General features: G+C 44.0%; 2 protein-coding genes across 7 annotated transcripts in view; one reads left to right on the top strand and one right to left on the bottom strand.

Annotated features, from left to right (window-relative positions):
* tnni3k (TNNI3 interacting kinase) overlaps positions 1 to 22217 on the top strand; it is a 46862-nt gene that overhangs the window by 21037 nt on the left and 3608 nt on the right. For 2 of the 6 annotated variants that reach the window (XR_009795632.1, XR_009795631.1), the window contains 4 exons: positions 1360 to 1439; positions 2894 to 2985; positions 14031 to 14185; positions 19486 to 19530. Coding sequence is in view for 3 of the 6 variants with exons in the window: in XM_061824316.1 (XP_061680300.1) it covers positions 1360 to 1439; positions 2894 to 2973 (160 nt within the window). In the remaining 3 variants the exon portion in view is untranslated. Of the gene's footprint in view, positions 1 to 1359; positions 1440 to 2893; positions 3121 to 9092; positions 9214 to 14030; positions 14186 to 19485; positions 19531 to 22217 lie in introns of those variants that run through there. The other 4 variants (XR_009795633.1, XM_061824316.1, XM_061824315.1 and 1 more) reach the window with 4 other exon arrangements.
* erich3 (glutamate-rich 3) lies at positions 3351 to 19194 on the bottom strand. Its single transcript, XM_061825139.1, is given in 17 exon segments — positions 3351 to 5168; positions 5171 to 5508; positions 5510 to 5625; positions 5627 to 8097; positions 8188 to 8313; positions 9053 to 9313; positions 10157 to 10294; positions 10358 to 10506; positions 10611 to 10797; positions 10935 to 11115; positions 11278 to 11499; positions 13583 to 13874; positions 15464 to 15477; positions 15528 to 15599; positions 15701 to 15826; positions 16674 to 16767; positions 18931 to 19194. Coding segments are annotated over 17 exon segments (4881 nt in total). The 5' UTR covers positions 18951 to 19194; the 3' UTR covers positions 3351 to 5094.

Raw genomic sequence — 22217 nt, 5'->3', positions numbered from 1 at the left:
GGTTTTAAATGGAGTAATATCACATAGTGTGATTTTTATTATTAAAAAAAAACTGGAATTTTTTTGGGGGGACGAGCTGGAACAGATTAATGGCATATGCCTTCATTTCAATGGGGGAAGATGATTTGGGATAACAGTATCAAGGAAAGTAGAGATAACTACAAATCTAATAACGTACAGTTAACCAAATACGAAATATATAAATATGAAAACATGCAACGTTAATTGGACCCTCTAAATTGCCCCAAGGTATGATTGTGAGTGCGACCGTTTGTCTCTATGTGCTCTGCGATTGGCCGGCGACCAGTTCAGGGTGTACCCCCGCCTGCTGCCCGTTGAAAGCTGGGATAGCCTCCAGCACTCCCCGCGTCCCTTGTGAGGATAAGCGGCAAAGAAAATGGATGGATGGATGGATGGATGGATAATTTTCTCATTACTATGTGGTTTTAAATGGAGCAATATCACAGTGCAATTTTTACCATTAAAAAAAATTGACTTTTTTTGGACAGGGTGGAACAGATTAATGGCATATGCCTTCATTTCAATGGGAAAAGATGATTTGGGATAACACATTATCAAGGAAAGTAGAGATAACTAAAAATCTAATAACATATAGTTAACTAAACATGAAAGATATAAATATGAAAACATGCAAGGTTAATTGGACCCTCTAAATTGCCCCTAGGTGTGATTGTGAGTGCGGTTCTTTGTCTCCATGTGCCCTGCGATTGGCTGGCAACCAGTTCAGGGTGTAACCCCGCCTCCTGCCCGTTGACAGCTGGGATAGGCTCGAGCACTCCTCGTGAGGATAAGCGGCAAAAAAACCCAAAATGGATGGATGGATAATTGATTTCAAAAGAACTTGCAGGCGTATGCCACCTGTAACGTTTAGTTGTTCCCGCAACCTGGTCGGGCATCTTTGTCGCTCTTATTTGTACAAGCTGCAGACGAAGACGCTCTTGTTTAGCGATCGCCACGGCAGGAACACAAATACGCCAACGCCGGCACGTGGAGTTGCTAGGATACGGAACAGACAACAAAAGGCCAGCAAGTGCATTCGGACAATCGCACGTCGCTTAAGGTTGCATTCAAGCGGAGCGGCAAAATGTCAATTTTGTTTCTGTCACTAATATTGATTATTGATTGTCCATCCTTGAGGGAGTGTAAAAGATTCAATTGGGTTTTATTTCAACAATATTCCAAGTCATCAAGCACTATTTTTGAAGGCCATCTTAATGTACTGCTTACAAACCAAAATCATAATCCTGTCAAAATAATCTGTTCATATTTTGAATTAATTTTGACAGCGAGGCAGGCGTGCGACCCTTACAGTAAATATTTTGGATTTTCGACTTTCAGCGAGCGGAGACGTGCGTCTGGAGGTCTCTCGTTGGAGGAAATACGAAGGAGCGTGCAGTTTTCGCCCATCGATCGCAACGGTTTGTCCGCTCCCATATTATTATCGCAGCCATTCAATATTCATTTTTTCACATCACAATTTGATGTTATTTAGTTTTACAGGATGTGCTGTACGCGTATACAGCGGACCCGTCTCATACTTGTAATCCAGCACCTACTAATTCACTTATTTACAAATTATTTTCTACACTTTTTTTTTTTCAATTTCCCTTTTTTTGTGAAAAATTGGTATATTCTTACATATTCAATCAAACTAAACAATTACCGTCAATGTATATATGTTTTTAAATACTTTTCCCATGGTAAGGAAATTTTTAATCTGGGCTGCGGGTAAAAGTAACATCAAATATTTCTAGACTAGAGTATTCTAGCGATCGTCCCTTGGATTAGTCAGATAATAATTGATTTTTCCTGATTAAACCCAATAACTTTATTTTCTGACTGTTTGTTCAATGAAACCAATACCGTAATTTCCGGCCTATATGCCGCGACTTTTTTCACACGGTTTCAACCCTGCGGTTTATGCGGTGATTCGTCTATTTTGTGCAATTTTTCTAACGCCCGCAAGGGGGCACTTTAGCGGAAAAGGTAAGAGTGAGACCGGTGGAGTATATGTCCCGAGGTAGTGACTTGTACCGGTCCGTCCCTGTTAGCGCTGCGCTAGCGTGTTACTGCCGTGTCTCAGTGATTTTTACCAGTATGTGTGTTTTTTTTTTTTTTTTTAACCGGCCCAGTTAGCGCGGTGGCGCCAGCGTTAGCATTAGCACGGCGGCCCTAGCATTAGCATTAGCGTGGCGGCGCTAGCGTTAAACTCTACGTGTAGCGTCTTTCTTTGTAAATATCTCGTGTTTCAATAACGGTTTCAGTGTGGGCATTTGCGGCTTTTGCACGGCTGCGGTGTATGTATGTACCAAATGGTATTTCCTTTACAAATGTACCAGATCAGGCTTATAACTAGGTGCGCTCTGTAGGCCGGGAATTACGGTAAAATGGCGCTGGCGACGGTCCGTTCTTGAACTCTTGCGATGGGTACTCCAATACTGTGCGTTCTGACTAGCGTCGCTTGGCTATATTAAACTAGCTAACACGTTTCTCGATCGTAGTCGTGCTGTTGTGATACACGTTGTACTTTATCTTTCGGTGTAAAAGTGTAAAATGATCCCAAATTTGGTACATTGGCTGTCTTTTGCGGGCTCTTCTATTTCTACACTGATTGAGGCGCGCGACTGGCCCATGTAGAAAAGTTATCTATGTGGAGCGCCAAGGCGGAGATTTTACTTCAACCTCATTTGGTATTCGAAATATTTGATTGATTTTTGCAACTCTATTTGCAAGCCCTCGCAGTTAAAATGGATATTTGACTTTGAAAAACGTGAATGGCAGCGAATGAGTACCAGTCTGGTACATACCAATATAAGTTAGCTGTCACATTGTATTTTATTGATTTCATTTATCTGATGATCTATATTTTCAGGTTACGTGTCCGATCCCATGAGCACCATGCGATTCTGCTCTTCCTTCAGCAGCAATGGCAGCTTCGAGGACAGTAACTAACAATATCATACGGTAACTAACAATAACTAACACATTTTGCCCTTTTTTGTTGAAAGCTGTATATAATTTTCTGTGTGGTTTTTCTTTACTAGATTGGACTCATGGTTCATTTTTTTTATTTAGTATTATGACATTTTAGTCCATCATTGACTATGTTTTTTTTTTTTTTTTAAATCTTAAAATCAATGAATTAATAAAAATTGTGATGACGATATTTATTTTATGTATCGAGTTTGTATATACAGGGAGCGATCGGTTTATGACTGAGATCCTGAACTCGAATTTCGACTTATGTAAAATTTCGCCATTAAAGTCAGAATTTACAACAAAATACTTTGTATAAAAAACAAATACATTGAAATAGGCAAGATGACGTACTTAGCATTGGTGGATGGAGAAGAAGAAGAAGGGGAGGCTGTGCTTAGCTATCGCCGAGGAAGCTGGTCCACGGTCCTCTCCATCTGGACCAGTACCAAAGAACCTTGTTTTGTGATCGCTGTATCCGACATAGGACCGGAACCCTTCGTATTCACAGTGAATCCGCACTGTACCGACCTTCGTCAATCCCTTTTTAATGGTTTTTTTTCCCCGTGTACCTTCAGTGTAGTACCACGTTTCGCCACTACCTGCCGGGCAGCACTGAGCTCTATTGGAAGTGATGTAACGTAATGAAGAGCAAGAAGAAGAGGCACAGTCGGTCGAGTATTAATGAAGTATTATTAGTCATTGTTCGCAATGAGAATACTGTGAATGGATGAGAGTGTTGTTGTAGGCTGAGGTATGCTTTACAAACGCAGTTTTAATAAGTCTAGTAATGTCGTTAAAAGGTTAAAATGTGTTTTAATTATTCGGGATGGGGTTCAAAATGAAGTCAAACATCTTTGTTCGTCACCATCTTTAATTCTTCAACGGCCCAACCGCTGATAACTGCAATAAATGAATCATCTTTTCAGGAAGTTCATGTTGTCACAAAATATTTAGCTTATGATGAAACGTGAGCGCTCGTCGCGGCGAAATTTATACCAGGGCGGGAAAAAGCACTCGATGTTAAAAGCGCGGGTCCATCGCGGCTAAGCTAAGTCCAGGGAGACCGGTCGCTGTGAATTATTCAAGCGTTTGTGCGTGGGGGAGGATCTGCTTGCAGGTAAGCGGCGATAGCGCTCAATACCTCCCGCTGAGCAGGCCACTTTCGAGATCTGCTGTGGTAAACATTGAGCGTCGTACTCGCAACTCATTACCAAGCTTCTCGTTAGCGACTGATGCGTGACAGCGATTGGGTTTCTCGGGACCTGAACATCAGTCAATGTTGGGGTAGACTGTAAGAACCAATACCATCGCTACAGGTTCCTTGCGTTGCTAATCCTCGCACCGATTGTCAAACACCGTGATCGGGGGTCTAACTCATTTTCGTCACTGGGGTCCGCATCGTCATATTTGTCATATTCAGATTTTCTGCCAAAATGAGAAGGACAAATCCATTTAGCAGTGAACATGAAGTAGATAGAGCAAGTTTATTTGTGTAAGAGGTTCCCCAAAATGATGTAGCGAAAGATTCTTACCAACTGGTTTTGGGTTTGACACCACATCAGCATAAGCGGCATAATCAACGCAATTATTTTCTCAATTTTCATTGGTATTTTTCTGGTATTCCTTGCTTCCGATTAAGGTTCACTCAAAGGAATTTCACTGACACCTGAAATTTGCCCAAAAGAGTTGCTTCAAAAGAAAATTACTAGATACCTGATACTAGATAAAGTATTGTGTATTCATTTTACCAGTTTGGTGAGTTTTCAGGCATGTTGAGGCCGCACCAGAAAAATACAAACCGAGGTTTGTCGCAGTTTTTGGGTCCAAGGGAGAAGTGTTTTCGATTGCCGCCCCCCCCCCCAAAAAAAACCCAAGTTATGTGTGAACGAGAATTACCTGTTGAGCGTTTCACCCTAAATATCCCCCAGGGGTCTGAGAAACAGCGACATCGACACCGATTCCCGGAAGACTTTTGGCGTTACGCTAATGTTCGTGCCCATGTGTCAGTCAGTCCCTTCAGAAAATACGAGCTAGCGCAAAGTAGTGACTACCGGGGACTGTTTGTCATCCAAAGACCATAGACAAGCACGTTGTCTAATTTCCGCTCTCAGTCCCGGCTGAGGCCAGCAAAGAGTAAGACCTTGGACCAAATGGCTGTTGGTCCATTAACGCTCCTGACTGCCGACGTCGTCCGTTAGCTGCGTGCTCTTATTGACGGACGGTTTATCGTCAATGTCCAGGTGGATTCCGACGTCTGACCTAGTTGTAAAACGGCTAACCTCAGTTACTTCTTGACCTTCTTCGTGCATCTTTCCCCGCGGAGATGTCCGCATTTTGACTTTCTCATCGGCGGGATGATTACGGTTTTGCGGAGAGCTGTTCAGGTCTTCAGTTGATGGGGGGATGACATCCAAGTGCAGCCCATTCTCGGTGATTTCTGGGACAGTCTCAGGTTTGGTTCCTGACGGGTTTGCCGCTCTCCACCCATGTCTTGATTCAGCCTTGTCTAACGAGAGATTCTTTACTTTCATCTTTCTGTCCAAGCTCTGGTTCATTTTCAGTTTTTGGTAGCACCTGTTTCAGGTGTTCATTGGAGACCTTCTCCCAGTCTTCTTTAACGAAAAAGGTTTTCAGGATGGGAATCAGCTTAGCCTTTGGGGTTACCGTCTCCCACATGTTTTGGTGCATCGGACAGGTCAACTCTTTTTGGAAACTCTGGAGACTGTCTGACCTCGGTGCTGGCACCCACGTCGGACTCCCTCATGTCCTCCAGAGGTTCAACGAAGGTCTCAAAGAAGTTGGACGCTTGATGCACCGTTAGCCAGCTGGTGACTAGCTCCGAACTGCTCGTTCTGGCCAACACCTCTGGACTTTCTCCATGTGCGAGCTGATCAATGGATTGAGTATTTGACTGCGGTTTTGGTTGGAGAAGCACACTCGCTCCTTCTGCCAAGGAGCTAGCTTTAGCCCTCTTTTTGTTTTTGCTTGGGAGATCGGAAGACTTTTCCTCTTCGAATGATTTTTCACCATCATCGACAACTTTGGCCTTGCTTTCTTTGGTTTTCACAACCCTGTGGTCTTGTTTGGTTTTGTTTGGAGGATCGGACTCCAAGTCCTCTATGACGTCAACTCCAGATATTAGAGTTTCCAAGTTGTTTTTATGATACCCAACCTCGGCACCACCGTCTACCATGTGGACATCTCCAGATATTTCCACCTTTACCTCCAAACCTTTGTGTTCTTCAGACTGTTCTTCAGGTTTTCCTTCTTCAATCTGCACCGATGTCTCACCATCACAATTGTCCCCGTTAGCAACAGTTGGTACTTGAGTGGACATCTCCCCGTTTTCAGCGTCAATTTCACTCCTTTTTCCATTTTCCATCGTCTGAGCTTTGTCTGCTGGCGTCTTTGTCGAGTTCATTTCATTCCGCGTCACAAAAATGGTTTCCTCGTCATTTTGCGAATCGTCACCTGTTTTTTCCAGTCCCTCAGGAATTTTGGACGGTTCTTGTCTTTCCTCTGTGTCAACGGTGACAATTTCCTCCTCAGCTTCGTCAGTCATATTTTTGCTTTTTTCAGCTTTGCTCTCATGTGTGTGTTCAGGTTCCTGCGTTTGGTCAGGGGTGGCTCGTTTTTTTGGCTCACTTTCTTTGGTCTCGACGATAATAATTTCCTCGTTGTCATCTTTGCTCACTACATCTTTACTTCCTTCAGCTTCGTTGTCATCTTTGTGCCTTGCTTCACTTTCCTCGTCGATGTCACTGCCTTCGCTATGACCAGGAACGATTTCCTCGTTTTTGTCCGTGACATCTTGACGTTGTTCACCTTCCTTAGCATTCCCGTTGGCTTCACTTTCCGTCGCGCGATCGGCGTTTGCTTTGCTGATGTCTTCATCTCCCTTGTTGTGAGGATCAGCTGTTTTCTCTTCTTCGTCTTTGTCCGTCTCATCTTTATCTCCTTCAGCTTTGTTTTCGTCGTCTTCTATTGCTTCAGTTTCTTCCTTATTGTCAATGATTGCTTTGTCTGGTTCTTCTCCTTCGTTGACTTCAGACAAAATGATGTTCTCTTCTTTCTTCTTATCTGTCACATCTTCATTTTCTTCAGTTTCATTCTCATCTTTTTCAGTCCCATTACTTTCTTCCTTAATATCTGTAGTTTTTTCGTTTAGTTCTTCGCTTTCCCCTGCCTCAGCGGTAATGATTTTCTCTTCTTCGCCCTTATCCATCACATCTTTCCTTTCTTCACCTTCGTTTTTGACTTTTCTTGCAGTAATGTCCGTCACATCTTTACTTTCTTCGGCTTCCTTCTCGTCTTGGTTTAGCGCTTCCGTTTTTCCTCCATTGTCTACGTTTGTTTCCTTGACTTTATCGGCCTTTTCTACGTGTACTTCTTCACCTTCTCTGTTTTTTACACGGAGAGGCTGACCTTTGTCTGTCTCGGATTTTCCCAATTCACCAGCCTCATCTTCTTCACCGAGGGTTGCCGCTGCGTCTCCGTTGCTGCTTTGCGTTTCAACCCTCGCGATCTCTGCTGTGTTTTCTTCAGCCTTGAGGCTTTCCTCGGTCTGACTTTCGTCCTTTTCACTTCCCTCGTTAGCGTTACCCGGTTTCTCATTCCAGTTAATTTTTTCCTCCAGCCCTTTACCGTGTTCCTCACTTTTTGCCTTGACCTCGTCCCGTCCTTCACCAATAGCCTCGATATCTACTGATGCATCATCCACCTCTTTGACGGCATTGCGCTCCTCCTTTCCGTTGTATTCTTGAGAAACCTTTTCCTCCGACAAAACACTAAATTCCTCTGGTTTTATTTCTAATCCTGATCCTCCAGCTGTCTCTTCTGGATTCGTTTCGGTTGTGTTGCCGGTCAACTTTGCTTCTGCATCAGGATCCGCGGTCGTCTTATCAGTGGGGATAGCCGAAGCGTTGTCTTGAGGCTCGCCTTGCTTTGTTTCTTCAGAATCACCTCGATCCTCTGCTTCCTTCACCTCCTCCTGCTCCCCCATCTCAAATTTGGAGTTTTCAGAGTTCTCATGAGGTTCTTCTTGACCCTCTTTTGGCTCAGATGCTTCCTCAAGTTTAGAGTCCGCCAGAAGCGCTTCTGCAAAACGCACACGAAGATGTCATTTGTTATCTTTGTCTTCAACAGGCATCTCAATGCAATGGTTTGAAGAGGAATTTAATCTGTTACCCTTCTGGTCTCGATCTGTGGATCCCACCACCTCCTCTTCGGTACTTATGTCACTCAACTCTGGCTCAGATCTTGACCGCGAATCCTTCAGAATGGCCTCGGCTAGCTTCTCCTGTACAGATTTGGCTTGGGGAAAGGAAAGATACACAGAAAATGCTTTGATGACTGACATTTACGGGATATTTAGGAAGGTTTGTAAAGAAAAAGACCCAGGAAGGAAACAGGAAGCCACACAACCCACGTCAGATCTTTAATTGGCCACAGTGCAAACAGAGTGAGAGTAACAAAGAATGCAAAAGGATGCAGAAACACATGAAAATATGAATCAGCACATTAAAAAAAAACATTTACTAAAAAAAGGCATGAAAGAAAACTAGAAAAAAGTAAAATGTTGACATCCACCACACATAGGTAAGAGATTTCCATTTTGATAATCAAGAAAATGATTAAAGATGCAAAAAAAAAAGAAAAAGTTCAGTTCAAAAAAAGATTTGGAAACAGGATACATTTAAAGTCAATGTGTTAAGTAACTTGGAATAAAACCTATTTTAAAAATCTCATACACATTTCTTGTAACACAAAAAATGCAAAGAAAGATATAAGAAAATATACAGAATTATTTACTATGAAAATGTTAATATACAATATGAACTAAAACTACTGAAAATCTAATTAAATTAAAATAATACCTTGAATAAATCTGCATACAGTTGGAGAAATAAATTCAGTAATATTTGAGTGTTATTTTATTTTATTTTTTTTAATATGGTCGCGAACATACACAGATTTTCGCCTATGGTGGTCGGTTCTGGAACGTATCCCCGCAATGCGCGGGGATTGACTGTGTCCACTCGCATTTACTCACCCCTCTCCGATTCTTCCGACCCGGTCCCATCTTCCCCCAGGCTGGGTTCTTTGTCGCCGGTGTCAGAAACGTCGACTTCCTCTTCCGACTCGATAGTTGCGGCTTCTTCTGGTCGCCCTTGGTCTTTGTCATCCGCCGTTTCATCCTGGAGCTCGTCGTCGCTTTCTTCTACTTCGTTGGGCTCTCTGGAGTCTTTGCCGGCATCGACGTGGCTCTCCTCGACGGGGCTGGAACTTGAAGGACTTCGGGTGTCGTGTTCGTCTGTGTGGGAGAGTTCAAGTACTTCTTAGTTGAAGCATTCATTACAGCGATGCCTCGGTTCCCGACCACAATCCGTTCCAGAAAACGCTTCGAGAAGTGATTTGTTCGAAAACCAAATTGAATTTTCCCATTACAATGAATGGAAAAAGAAATAATGCGTTCCAAGCCTAAACAAATTAGGCTTTTAAAAGCATTTTTTAAGCTTTTCCTGATAATAAATTGCATAGCAGAAATACATGTATAGTTTAAATACTTTATATAATGAAATAATTTAAGAAATATATTTATTTTTTGCTTAAAATCTATGCTTTAGTAGTAGAGTAGGCTGGGAGCGCATTGCCGTATCTGTAGTGAATCGGCCCCCAGCCTTGTAAACTTTTTTTAATAACAAAAGTGCAGAATAACTTTAAACAAGCAACTTCCCTTCTTTGGAGCCATGATTGGGGGTTGATACGGTAAACGAAAAACAACAGTCACTACCGGGACACGTCTGTGTACAAGAGGCTACATCATACAGAATCACAAAAGTCCGCTGGTTGCGCCGTGCGCGTTATGTCATTTCCGTTTTATCGAGGGCGTTCGAGTACGGATTTTCATTCGATAACAGAATCAAAAAGCTCTCGAAATTTTCATCCGAAAACCGATTTGTTTGAAAACGGGGACGTTCGAGAACCGAGGCTGGACTGTATTTTATATAAACAATATTTATGGCTCACAGTGGTGTGTACAGGATTTCACTTTAACCGCCCTAATCAAGTTACCGCATAAACATCCCGTATGGGGTGATCTCCCCGTTTATTCACGTTTTTATTTTTCCTCAGATAAACTCAAGACTCAACGCACCGTCCCTGTCGTCATTTTCGGAGTCGGATGAAGTTTCATCTTTTGTCAGCGCTTCCGTCACGCTGGTCGGAGACGCTTTCTGTCCACTGGATTCATCGACGGCCGCGGCGTCGTCTCCTTCGAAATCCTCTTCATAATCTGCACGAGATGCAAGAGCTGTCGTTCCTTCTGATTCGTGTCGCGCTTTTGCCTTCATCGTACCGTCTCGGCGTTTGTCCTCTCGTGGCGGAGAGGTTCTCGCGCGCCCCGAGTGGGACCCGCGCCCGTGCTCCGTGGCGCTTTCCTCGGCATCTTTAACCCTCTTGGGCGGAGGAGTGGGCATTTTGTCCAGTCCCATTGCAATTATGCACCTGAAACAAGTCAAGGGTGTCAAACTCGTTCATCGTGGGGGCCACGTCGTAGTTATGTTGCTTTCCGGGGCGGGGTGATTGCTGTGGATGAAACGCGCCCTCACTTGTAGCAGGGCGAGGCCCGCTCTACGGCGCCGAAGCCAAAGTGCCCGTGCCTGCCGCCCAGTCTGGGGCCTCGCCTGTGCTTGAACTCGCAGCACGAGCTGAGGCGCTCCACTTGCAGGCCGTTCAGGTAGAAGGTCAAGCTGAAGGGGAAACCTCGATGTCGCCTCGACACAAACCGGAAGGTCTCTGAGGTGACAGCGACGGGGTTACGGGAGAACTGACGCGCGAGATGGTAATGATCTGATCGGATTTTCATCTGGTTGTCAGACTACTATACTCGAGTAAAGTACATAAGCCTTGCCTCACAAAGTATTTGTACTGACCTCCCTCTTGGAGCTTGCCCTTGTACACGCAGAGGTTTTCGCCTCCGCAGTGTTGCTGAAACACTTTGACCTCGTCCCTCCGGTCCTCCGAGTCGCGGGAGAGACGCACCGATTTCCCGAAATACACCATGGTGATACATACTCTGCTCTGGGCCACCGAAGTCCTCAGGGGGGGCTGCTCCTGTACTCGCACAACACGCTTTGTTGACACTTTCTTATCTTAGACCAAACCGTACACTGCCGTGAAAAAGTATTTATCATTTTTTGATATTTCTCATGCTTTTATAGCGCAGTAGTTACGTTTTCTTGCCGGAAGGCAACGAAGACAACTCGTTAACCTGACCTCACTGGTGTCGACTCCGCCGAAGGCGGCGGCGGTGCGCAGCAGTCGACGGCCCCTGAGATTAGGGGTGCCGCTGGGAACGCAGCCGGGTCCCCTGGCTTTCCTCTTGGTGGCGGGAGGCAGCGGCGTAGCAAAGTTGGTGATGACCGGAAGACAGTAAGGCGAGACGCCCAACGGGGGATCCCACCCGGTTGTCTCGTGTTTCCTCGACTGCCTCTCCGTCTGGAAGGGGGGATTGGGGGGAGGTTATGTTGCATATTTACAGCACTGTGGAAGTCTGCATTTGTAACCAAAATTCAATTCTTTTTTTTTAGTATGAAATTATATTATTTTTTTCCCAACTGTCTATTGTCTTTGCTTTGGAGCGTTTCTCCTGGGTAGACTGCTTCCGGTACGTGGATGTTTGATTTTTTTTTTTTTTTTTTTTTGTCCAATCAGAGTTCATCCTATTTAAGTGTTGCTGCGTCAATCTAATCTGCCTTCAGAATCAGTACTGCTGGCCCGAATGAGTGATCAGATTTCCAATTCGTCCTCCCATGAGGTCAGCTACTCTACTCCTACCTCTACTCTACTTCTTCTCCTACGCCAACTCTACTCTACTCTACGCTTCTCTGCTCTGCTCTGCTCTGCTTTACTCTACTCTACTTCTACTCCTACTCCTACCTCTACTCTACTCTACTCTACTCTACTTCTACTCCTACCTCTACTCTGCTCTGCTCTACTTCTACTCCTTCCTCTACTCTACTTCTACTCCTACGCCTACTCTACTCTACGCTACTCCTACCTCTACTCCTATCTCTACTCCACTCTACTCCTACCTCTACTCTACTTCTACTCCTACCTCTACTCCTACTCTACTCCTACCTCTACTCTACTCTACTCTACTCTACTCTACTCCTACTCCTACCTCTACTCTACTCCTACCTCTACTCTACTTCACTCCTACCTCTGCTCTACTCTACTTCTACTACTCCTACGCTACTCTGCTCTACGACTCCTACCTCTACTCCTATCTCTACTCCACTCTACTCCTACCTCTACTCTACTCCTACCTCTACTCTACTCTACTCTACTCCTACTCCTACCTCTATTCTACTCCTACCTCTACTCTACTCTACTCCTACTCCTACCTCTACTCTACTCCTACCTCTACTCTACTCTACTCTACTCTACTTCTACTCCTGCCTCTGCTCTACTCTACTTCTACTCCTACGCCTACTCTACTCTACGCTACTCCTACCTCTACTCCTATCTCTACTCCACTCTACTCCTACCTTTACTCCTACCTCTACTCTACTCTATTATACTCCTCTCCTCTCCTATCCTCTCCTGCTCTACTCTACTCTACACGACTCTACTCACTCCTCTACGCTACTCTACTCTATTCTACCTCTACTCCTATCTCTACTCCACTCTACTCCTACCTCTACTCCTACCCTACTCTACTCTATTATACTCCTCTCCTCTCCTATCCTCTCCTGCTCTACTCTACTCTACACGACTCTACTCTACTCTACGCTACTTCTACCTCTACTCCTATCTCTACTCCACTCTACTCCTACCTCTACTCCTACCTCTACTCTACTCTATTATACTCCTCTCCTCTCCTATCCTCTCCTGCTCTACTCTACTCTACACGACTCTACTCTACTCTACGCTACTTCTACCTCTACTCCTATCTCTACTCCACTCTACTCCTACCTCTACTCCTACCTCTACTCTACTCTATTATACTCCTCTCCTCTCCTATCCTCTCCTGCTCTACTCTACTCTACGCGACTCTACTCTACTCTACGCTACTTCTACCTCTACTCCTATCTCTACTCCACTCTACTCCTACCTCTACTCTACTCCTACCTCTACTCTACTCTACTCTACTCCTACTCCTACCTCTACTCTACTCCTACCTCTACTCTACTCTACTCCTACTCCTACCTCTACTCTACTCCTACCTCTACTCTACTCTACTCTACTCTACTTCTACTCCTGCCTCTGCTCTATTCACTTCTACTCCTACGCCTACTCTACTCTACTACTCTACGCTACTCCTACCTCTACTCCTATCTCTCTCCACTCTACTCCTACCTCTACTCCTACCTCTACTCTACTCTATTATACTCCTCTCCTCTCCTATCCTCTCCTGCTCTACTCTACTCTACGCGACTCTACTCTACGCTACTTCTACCTCTACTCCTATCTCTACTCTACTCCTACCACTACTCCTACTCCTACCTCTCCTCTCCTCTCCTCTCCTCGGGATTGTTGCACAAAAGCAGTCAAGTGCGTGTGCTTGAGTCAGTCTCACGGTGCAGTTGAACGGCGGGCGGTCGTCAGCGAGCGCCTCGCGGACCCTCCGAGGCGAGCCGCGCTTATCGTTGGCGCTGCGGATGGGCTTCAAGCGCGCGGGCCGCTGCATCTTTCCCGGAGCCGTGTTGGGTCGAGACGAACACGGCTGCGCACAACAACGGAACGAGTAGCAAATATCCAGAGGAACGCTGCTGGTTTGATTCCATAAGTCACAAAGTACAAACTCTGAAATGGGCTGCAAAAATACATTTTTACTATCATTTATGTTCCACACCTTGTTAAATGCTATCAAAACCACGTTACATTGTAGTTAAGCACATTAAAGTACCTGTACGAAAAAAAAAATTACTAAAGGATTCAATTGAAATCAATATTACAATATTTCAATGTACATATAATTTTTTTGTTGTTGTTTTTACACAAATCCCTGTACATGTACTTAACAGTGACTACATTTGCCAGCTGTTTTGGACTCACACACTCTGAGGATGCGCAGTGAGCCCCCGCGCCCCCACCCACGGGTGGCCGTGGCGACGTCAGTCCGGCGTCTTCTTCAAACCGCTTTGTGCGCCCCACCTTCAAAACCCGCAGCAGTGTTTCGGTATGTCATTTTTATACAATCGTTTATCGCAGACACAATACTTAAAATATCATATTGTCCACCACAGAAATGTCACATATAATTGTTCACACCCCTAGCTTATCGCAGATTTGGAAAGTTCCCATGCCGCTTTTTATTCAATTCATCGTCGCTGTCCTTTTATCGTGTCAACAAGGAAAATTCGGCCTGAAAATGGCCAGAATGTCCATTTTCAAGCTCTTCAGGTTTGTGTTTTTATGCTGGCAATTCAAACTACAGGATTTGTCATGAATATTCCAGATGTAAATTAGCTCTGATTGAATTCCCAATGATCACAGTTTAAATATGGAAAACAGCTTCACTCTGATTGGCCCACAGCTTGACGGCCAATTGTTTACAGCAACAGATCTTAATTCATATATAGTAAGTAAGTGTCTTTGTGTTCAAATACACAGTAATATAATACTGTGGTTAATAATGATACAATATGGTGTCCATAGAATAAAACTTAATACTTAAAATAATTACCGGGATTCCCGGTTTACAGAGCGTACCTGGTTATAAGCCTCTGTATACAGAAACAGTTTAATGCTAGCACAGCATTAGCGCGCCGCTAGCATTAGCGCAGTGTTAGAGCGGTGCTAGCGTGAAACTCTTCAAACTCTTTCTGTGTAGCGTGCCTCGCGCTGCGTTGATGCTAGCACTGCGCTGATGCCAGCGCAGCATTAGCGCGCCGCTAGCGTTAGAGCGATGCTAGCGTTAAACTCTTTAAACTCTTTCTGTGTAGCGTGGCTCGCGCTGCGCTGATGCTAGCACTGCGCTGATGCTAGCGCCACTCTGACGATTGCACTGTGCTGACGCTAGCGCCGCATCACTGCATAAACCGCAGGGTTGAAAGCGTGTGAAAAACGTCGTAGCTTCAAGCCCAGAAATTACGGTATGTTTATAATTTCATATGCAGTTGTGCCTACAAAGTAAAACGTTGAGAGTCCCCGTCTGTAAATGAGGTGAGCGATCGTCTCAAACATCCTCTCGAAATATCCACTTCTACCCCTGACACTCGCACCGTGTTTTTATGGTTCAATTTAAAGTAATACGAAACAGTTTATTGAAAGTGGAGCCTGTAAACCTCACGCGGGGTGGCAAGTTTCTGTCTGGTGTCAATCACTCGCTTGGTGTGCGCCGATGAGTTGCGAGCTCATTTTTTTCACAATGGTCCACTTCATTCGGTTTTCTCTGTTTAAGCATGTGTTAAAAATGTGGACGTGGTAAAATAATAATAATAGATAAATTCCGTACCTGATCTGCCGCGGCTAACGGGCAACGCGGAGACGTCATTGCTATTGACGTGCAAATGACTCACCTTCATCTTGTGCACTCGCTCCCTCCTGGCGAACTCCTCCAGTTTTCTTTTCATCTCCGTCTGATGGCGACGCTGCGAGCCAAGTGCGCAAAAATTACCGCGGCGCTCGTTATGCCGCGCGACGCTGACTAATTGTTTTTCGCGTCTGGGACGTGGGGTTCCGGCCCACCCACCTCCATCTCCAGCACCTTGAGGAAGATCGCCTGGGCCAGGCCCTCTCTGACATGTCTCTGGTGGGCCGTCTGGAGCAGCTTGCGTTTGTACTCCTTGTCCGGAACGATACGCCCGCTCGGGGTGATCTGAGGGCGACAACGCTCGCAAGGCTCCGCGGCTGAATTCAAACTCAGAAAAGTCGATAGACGCGATGCTTCGTTTGAGGACAGATGTCCGTACTTCCGACGCTCTACTTTGTCACAATAATCTTGTCACTTTTTTTCAAATTCCGTGGATGATGATGTGAAAAAAAAATATTATTAATAATATGATACCAGGTGTAATATCGGTGTCAAACTCAAGGCCCGGGGGCCACATTCGGTCCACCACATTATTTTAGGTGTCCCGCTTAAGGAAAATCACATGTGTCACTGCCATGATTTTTGTTCAAATCTATACCAAAATTTAAAATCGTCATACAACAAAGCATAACTTTAAGATATTGCATGCGTTTTTGTCTTACCAAAAATCAATAATACTTGAATAACACATTAACCTTGATTTCTGATTCCAAAAGTAGTCCATAAATTTGACGTGTAAATATGACGAGGCGATTAAGAAAATTTATCATATAACGGTCATAACGGCCCTCTGTGGGAAAATTTTCTTTTTTTAAAATTGTGTCATTTTGGTTACAATTTCAATAAATTTAAATCATAGAAAAAGGATATTAATGTACTTGTCTGAATCATTTCAATGCAACACCTTTAATTAAGTTTGGTTTTAAAAAAAAAAGACGACCTTACACGTAGCTACATTATGCCACGTTCCACTTTATGTAGTTGTGTAAAAGTCGTCAAATCGTCGTCGTAAAATAGTCGTAGTGACGTCAAATCAGAATTCTAGTAAACAAAGCATCCTTTGTATGCAAGTGGACCAAATGACTAGAATACGAAGACCATCTTGTAATCCTTTAACCTTCCCGTGACGTACCAATCCGGCTCTCTGCAGGTGTTTCCTGATGCGCACGCTGCTGAAGTAGCCAGTCAGGTGTTTGTCCGTCAGGCTATTGTAGGCTGAAATGAGCCTGCGGGAGAGAAATAACCCCCCAAAAAAAGGAAATGCTAAACAAGCCTGCAAAACACATTTTGCATCAGATTTTTTTCCATATATATGTGAAATGTGTTACTTTATTACCGTGTAATCCCGTTTATCTATTGTGGCTTCAGTACATTGCAGATATTTTAGTTTTATTCTTGTCTCGTATAATTTGTCATATCGTGCGATTTTGAGTGTTTGCTGTAATTTTTTCCTTTTTCGGGGTGGTAAAATAAATCCTTCCTAGCTTAAAACTTTGAAAATGTAAAAAAGAAAAACAATTATAACAAGGAATAAACTAGTACATACTGTACTGTGGTAGTAGTACCATACTACTGTGCATTACTGCATATTTAAGACTTTAAAAGGCGTTTAAGAATATGAATAGTGTTTATGAGATTATGCCAGAGGTTGATGGGAGTGAGGGGAACACTACTAAAATATAAACATTACTAAAATTGTGTATGTATAAATAATCACAAAAGTATTTGGTCGCTACTTTGCGGATTTCACATATTGTGAGGCTGCTTTGAAACATGCCAAAATAATTATAATCGGGATTATTGATTGAATTTAAGCATCTCATCGTTTACAAAATTTTTTTTTCCTTTGCTTTAATGCTGGCGGCCGTTGTGGTGTTTGTTACAGGCGTCGGATTGCATTTGAGGAGCCGGCACACTTGACCCCCCGCCGGCCCCTCCATTGTGCACCTGGATTGTCTTTTTGGTGCCACCGCGTCGCTCTCGCCGGCTCTCGATGGCTCTCGATGGCCGGATGCCACAGAAGCGATCTGACAATTCGGGTCCATTGTCGGCTTGACTCTCGGTTAATTTGGCACCAAAAATACTTTTTCTTTTTGTTATTGTTCAACCAGTTTTGGCGGTCGTAGTCCTTCCACTTTTCCCCACCATTTCACCAACAATCGTTTCATTCAGGACATACTGGCAACGATGTTCCATATTCTCCAAATTCCCACTCCCCCCCCCCCCAAAAAAAAAAAAAAAATCCTCATTTTCCAGAAAAATAATTTGTACTGAAATGAACGGAGACGGGGCGGCACGGTGGCTCGGCTGGTAAAGCCTCGGCCTCACAGTTCCGAGGTCCCGGGTTCAATCCCGGACCCACCTGCGTGGATTTCCAACGGGCACGCGGGTTTCCTCCCACATCCCAAAAACATGCAATCGTAATTGGACACTCTCAATTGCCCCAAGGTGTGATTGTGAGTGCGGCTGTTTGTCTCTGCGATTGGCTGGCAACCAGTTCGGGGTGTACCCCGCCTTCTGCCCGTTGACAGCCGGGATAGGCTCCAGCACACCCCGTGACCCTCGTGAGGATAAGTGGCGAAGAAAATGGATGAACGGAGACGTCCCAAAATTGTGCCTCTTTCCGTATTGTACAACTTATTCAACCATCTCAAAGTATTCCATCATTCAACTATTCAATTCATTTTGGACTTTTTGGGAAGAATTTGCAACGATGATGTTGTAGCGCTACACACGCGCTTGCTTTTGGTGCGGGCAGCGTGGGATCGATTCCCGCTCAGTGACGCTGTCGACATCTGCCCTGGCGACCAGTTCAGGGTGCGGGAGCTTTCCCGCAACCCTTGTGGGGATAAGCGGCTTGGATAATGACATGACAATTTGCAACGAGCCACCTGAGCCTATCCGAACGCGAGAGAAAACGGAGCACCGCGGCCAAGTGGAGAATGCGGAGTACAATATCCGACCGTGTGCACTCTGATCGTCCCTTCTGGCGATTTTCTCTTGAGTTTTTCCTCACCATGTTGGGGTGCGTTCAGGTTTTCTCGATCTTGGTCAACTGTGTGGCCTGTTAAGCCCTTCCAGAGTCTTTTGTCATTCAGCGCCTTACAAATAAACGTCGTCCTCACAAAATCCAATTTTTCAACCTGATGAAGTGAAAAATGAATCTCGCGAGAGATTCGTTGATAAAAATGTGAAGAAAGAATTGGGATTTCTTTTGCATACTTGGAATCTGGAGTCATATACTTTAGAATCAGCTCTCCTACTTTTCTTTGTACTTCAAGTACTTTTGTCACCTTGACAAGCGACTCGCGTGACGGTAAACAAAAAAGTGCAAGTGCGGTCCCGACTTCAAGGACTGAGAGTGACTCAGCAAATCAAGCGGCACATACCCGGTGTTGAAGTGACTCATGGCGCTCGTTGGCTCGCCGTCCGTTTCAAATCCCTCAAATCGTCCGGCTCGCGGGCCCGGCAGGCCGCGCTCGGCGCTCCCACGGCAGCGTGAAGGCGGATCAACCCCGCCGGAGTCGCCACGGCGCGCAAAATCCTCATCTGATCCCGAGCGGAGCGCCTGGCTCAGTTCTACCGGAGTGCGAGCGGTGACACAAGACGGTTGCCATGGGAGACCACGTGACTACGCTGCCGACCGGGCTGGTTTTCCGCTGACACACGGACACTTTAACCCATAATTACAACCTAAACGGCAATATTTTTTTCCATGAAAATATGTGAATTAATTTCCAAAAGTTTTCATTTTGTAGCATTTCTCTTGGCCGTAGTGCTTCAAGTACTTTTTTTTTTTTTTTTGCCCAATCAAAGTTGAGCCTGAATTTTTTATTATCTCGATCAAATCTATGACCCAGCCTCACTATTGCTGGCAGATATTAATAATTGAAGATACTTTCGTAATTTCTTTAACCAATCAGATTTCAAATTCCTCCTCACAGGGCCGACGCACCAGCCCGCGATGAAAATGAAAATCAGCATCTCTGGTATGTGTATGACATATTTAGTCATATTTGTGTTGCTGTCATTTTATTTGATGAACTCGCTCTCTTTCATTATGATCATCATCTTTTTTTGTTGATCACATGGTTCTGTCTTTCATGTTGCATATGGTCCATTTGGCTTGCTTCTATGGCTCGATACGAAGAACAAAATGGCTGAATTATTACAATTACAATTATGTAAATGTAATTTCTGTAATTGTAAAATAGAATACACTTTTAGTATTTGAACCAAAATTTTAACCAACTGTAAAATATTAAATTTCATATACTTTTAGTATTTTGACTAATATATTTCGTGTATAACTAACATCTATATAATAATAACTTTATTCCTAGTACTAGTATTAAAGGGTAATAACACAATAAAATGTCAGTTTGCGCAAAATTAAGAAGATAAAGAAAAACTAGGACACTCACCCAGCGCTCGTTTAAAAATACAAGATGTTTTTCCAACCTATATTTTCAAAATACTATAATACTAAAACTAGTACAAAAAAAAAAAAACAAGCGGAAAGCGTTGGCCTCACAGTTCTGAGGACCAGGGTTCAATCCCGACCCAGCCTGTGTGGAGTTTGCATGTTCTCCCCGTGCCTGCGTGGCTTTTCTGCGGGTGAGCACTCCGGTTTCCCAAAAACATGCAACATTAATTGGACACTCTAAATTGCCCCTTGGTGTGATTGTGAGTGCGGCTGTTTGTCTCGATGTGCCCTGCGATCGGCTGGCGACCAGTTCAGGGTGTACCCCGCCTCCTGCCCGTTGACAGCTGGGATAGGCTCCAGCAATCCCCGCGACCCTCGTGAGGATAAGCGTAAAAAAAGAATGTATGGATGGAAAGTACCAAAAACTTTTTCCCACTTCATTGTGGCTATACATGAAAGAAGATGGAAGGTCCTTTAAGGCCCTCTGCTGGACATAGGAAAAATTACAAATCCTTCATTGTGGCAGTGAATTGACCCCTCCGTACAGGGCACTTAACCACGCCTCCTGAAGTGACGTCACGCCACGTGCGCTGACGTAAGACAAACAGTAAAAATGGCAAATACAATACAATACAATCTCAACTGAGACAGACTCCATGCTTCTCATTTCATTCAAATCAACGATATATTATAGATTCTAAATACAATACATTCTTAACTGAGAGAGACGCCATGCTTCTGATTTCATTCAATCATTCACACGTAGCAATGTTATGCTAGCGGAGAACGTCAGTTTGTGCAGTCCGATCATTGCTAAATATCGCTCACCAAAGAATAAGTGTGTCAATCGTTCACACGTAGCGGTGTTATGCTAGCGGCGAACATCTCATTCATTTATACGAGACGTGTATTAAAAATCTAATTTAGGGGATATCTTCATGCAAACACAGTCTGGTTAAGCTTCGGCCGCGAGCCAGCAAGAAATCAATACGTTTGTGCAGTCCGATCATCGAAATATCGCTCAACACAGATCAAGTGTGTCAATCGTTCACACGTAGCTATGTTATGCAAGCGAAGAACTGCTAATTCATTTATACGAGACATGTATTGAAAATCAAATATAGGGCATACCTTGGTGAAAACATATGTGTTCCGGTTGATATTAGATGGATTTAGTTGATGATGCACACAAAGTTTGATCCATCGAAGGCATTTTTCGTACTGGGTCTTCGGTTTTGGAAAGGGTACGAATGGAACTCCACCAACTCGCCTTTCGGGATACCTGTCGTCACTATTACAAAGTCCGTGACTACACCTCTTAACCATATTTTTCGTTAAATAACCCAAATACGCGATAAAACGCGAACTAAACCTATACTGGACCACGCAATGTTGTCTGAGAAAATGGCGGGAGCAAAAACGGCCTTTGGTTTATGCAGATCTCTGGCCTCTGATTGGTCAGTGACGCAGATTGCGCAATATCCACGGAGGGGTCAATTACAAAGCAGCCTCCAAAAATGGTTAAACCAACATGTAAAAAATTCATTAAAAGTAGGCTTAATATTTAATATAGGACTAGAAGACAGATGTGTCAAATGTTTTGTTGTTGTTGTTATGGATTCCCTCAAGAGGGGGATTATAGCTCGGTATTAATCATGATTTAAGAACAACTGTGTAGCTTTGCCTTGGGAAAGTTAGCTTCATGCTAACGAACGCGGCAAGGCCGTTGGTGGGCTAATGAATAGCATCGCTGTTGTGGCTTTGCAACCCTTTAAGAAACAGATATTTGAATCAGAATATAAGCAGATCAGATCATATGATACACAGACATATATTCTTTATCCTCTGCGCAAAACAACTGATACTGCTACAATTTACGTAGGATTTGTGACCATATCCATGCAAAGTGGACCCGCTCATATTTGCATTGCTGCATTTGTGAACACACTTCACAGATAGTATTTGTGGAAAATCACACTTGTTCAGTTTTTTTTTCTCCTGCTTATTTGATTGTTTTTAAAAATATATTTTATTGTTTACTATAAGGAGCGCCCGTAATTTCAGCGTCAGATTTTCACAATTCGCAGTCAGGCTTGAATTCTATCTCTTACGAATACTGTGAGTCCACTGTATAGCCGTTTGTCTGCGTCATAGTGCCCTCAGGTGGTCAACACGTGGACACAACAAGGCAGAGCACAATGTCCGTTGAAGTGAAGCAAAAAATGTGGCAAAAAATGGTTTATTCCTTTA

Source organism: Syngnathoides biaculeatus, chromosome 7, assembly GCF_019802595.1.
Source record: "Syngnathoides biaculeatus isolate LvHL_M chromosome 7, ASM1980259v1, whole genome shotgun sequence".
Taxonomy (NCBI): domain Eukaryota; kingdom Metazoa; phylum Chordata; class Actinopteri; order Syngnathiformes; family Syngnathidae; genus Syngnathoides; species Syngnathoides biaculeatus.
The sequence above is the reverse complement of the archived record's forward strand: the minus strand, read 5'-3'. Positions and strand labels throughout refer to the sequence as shown.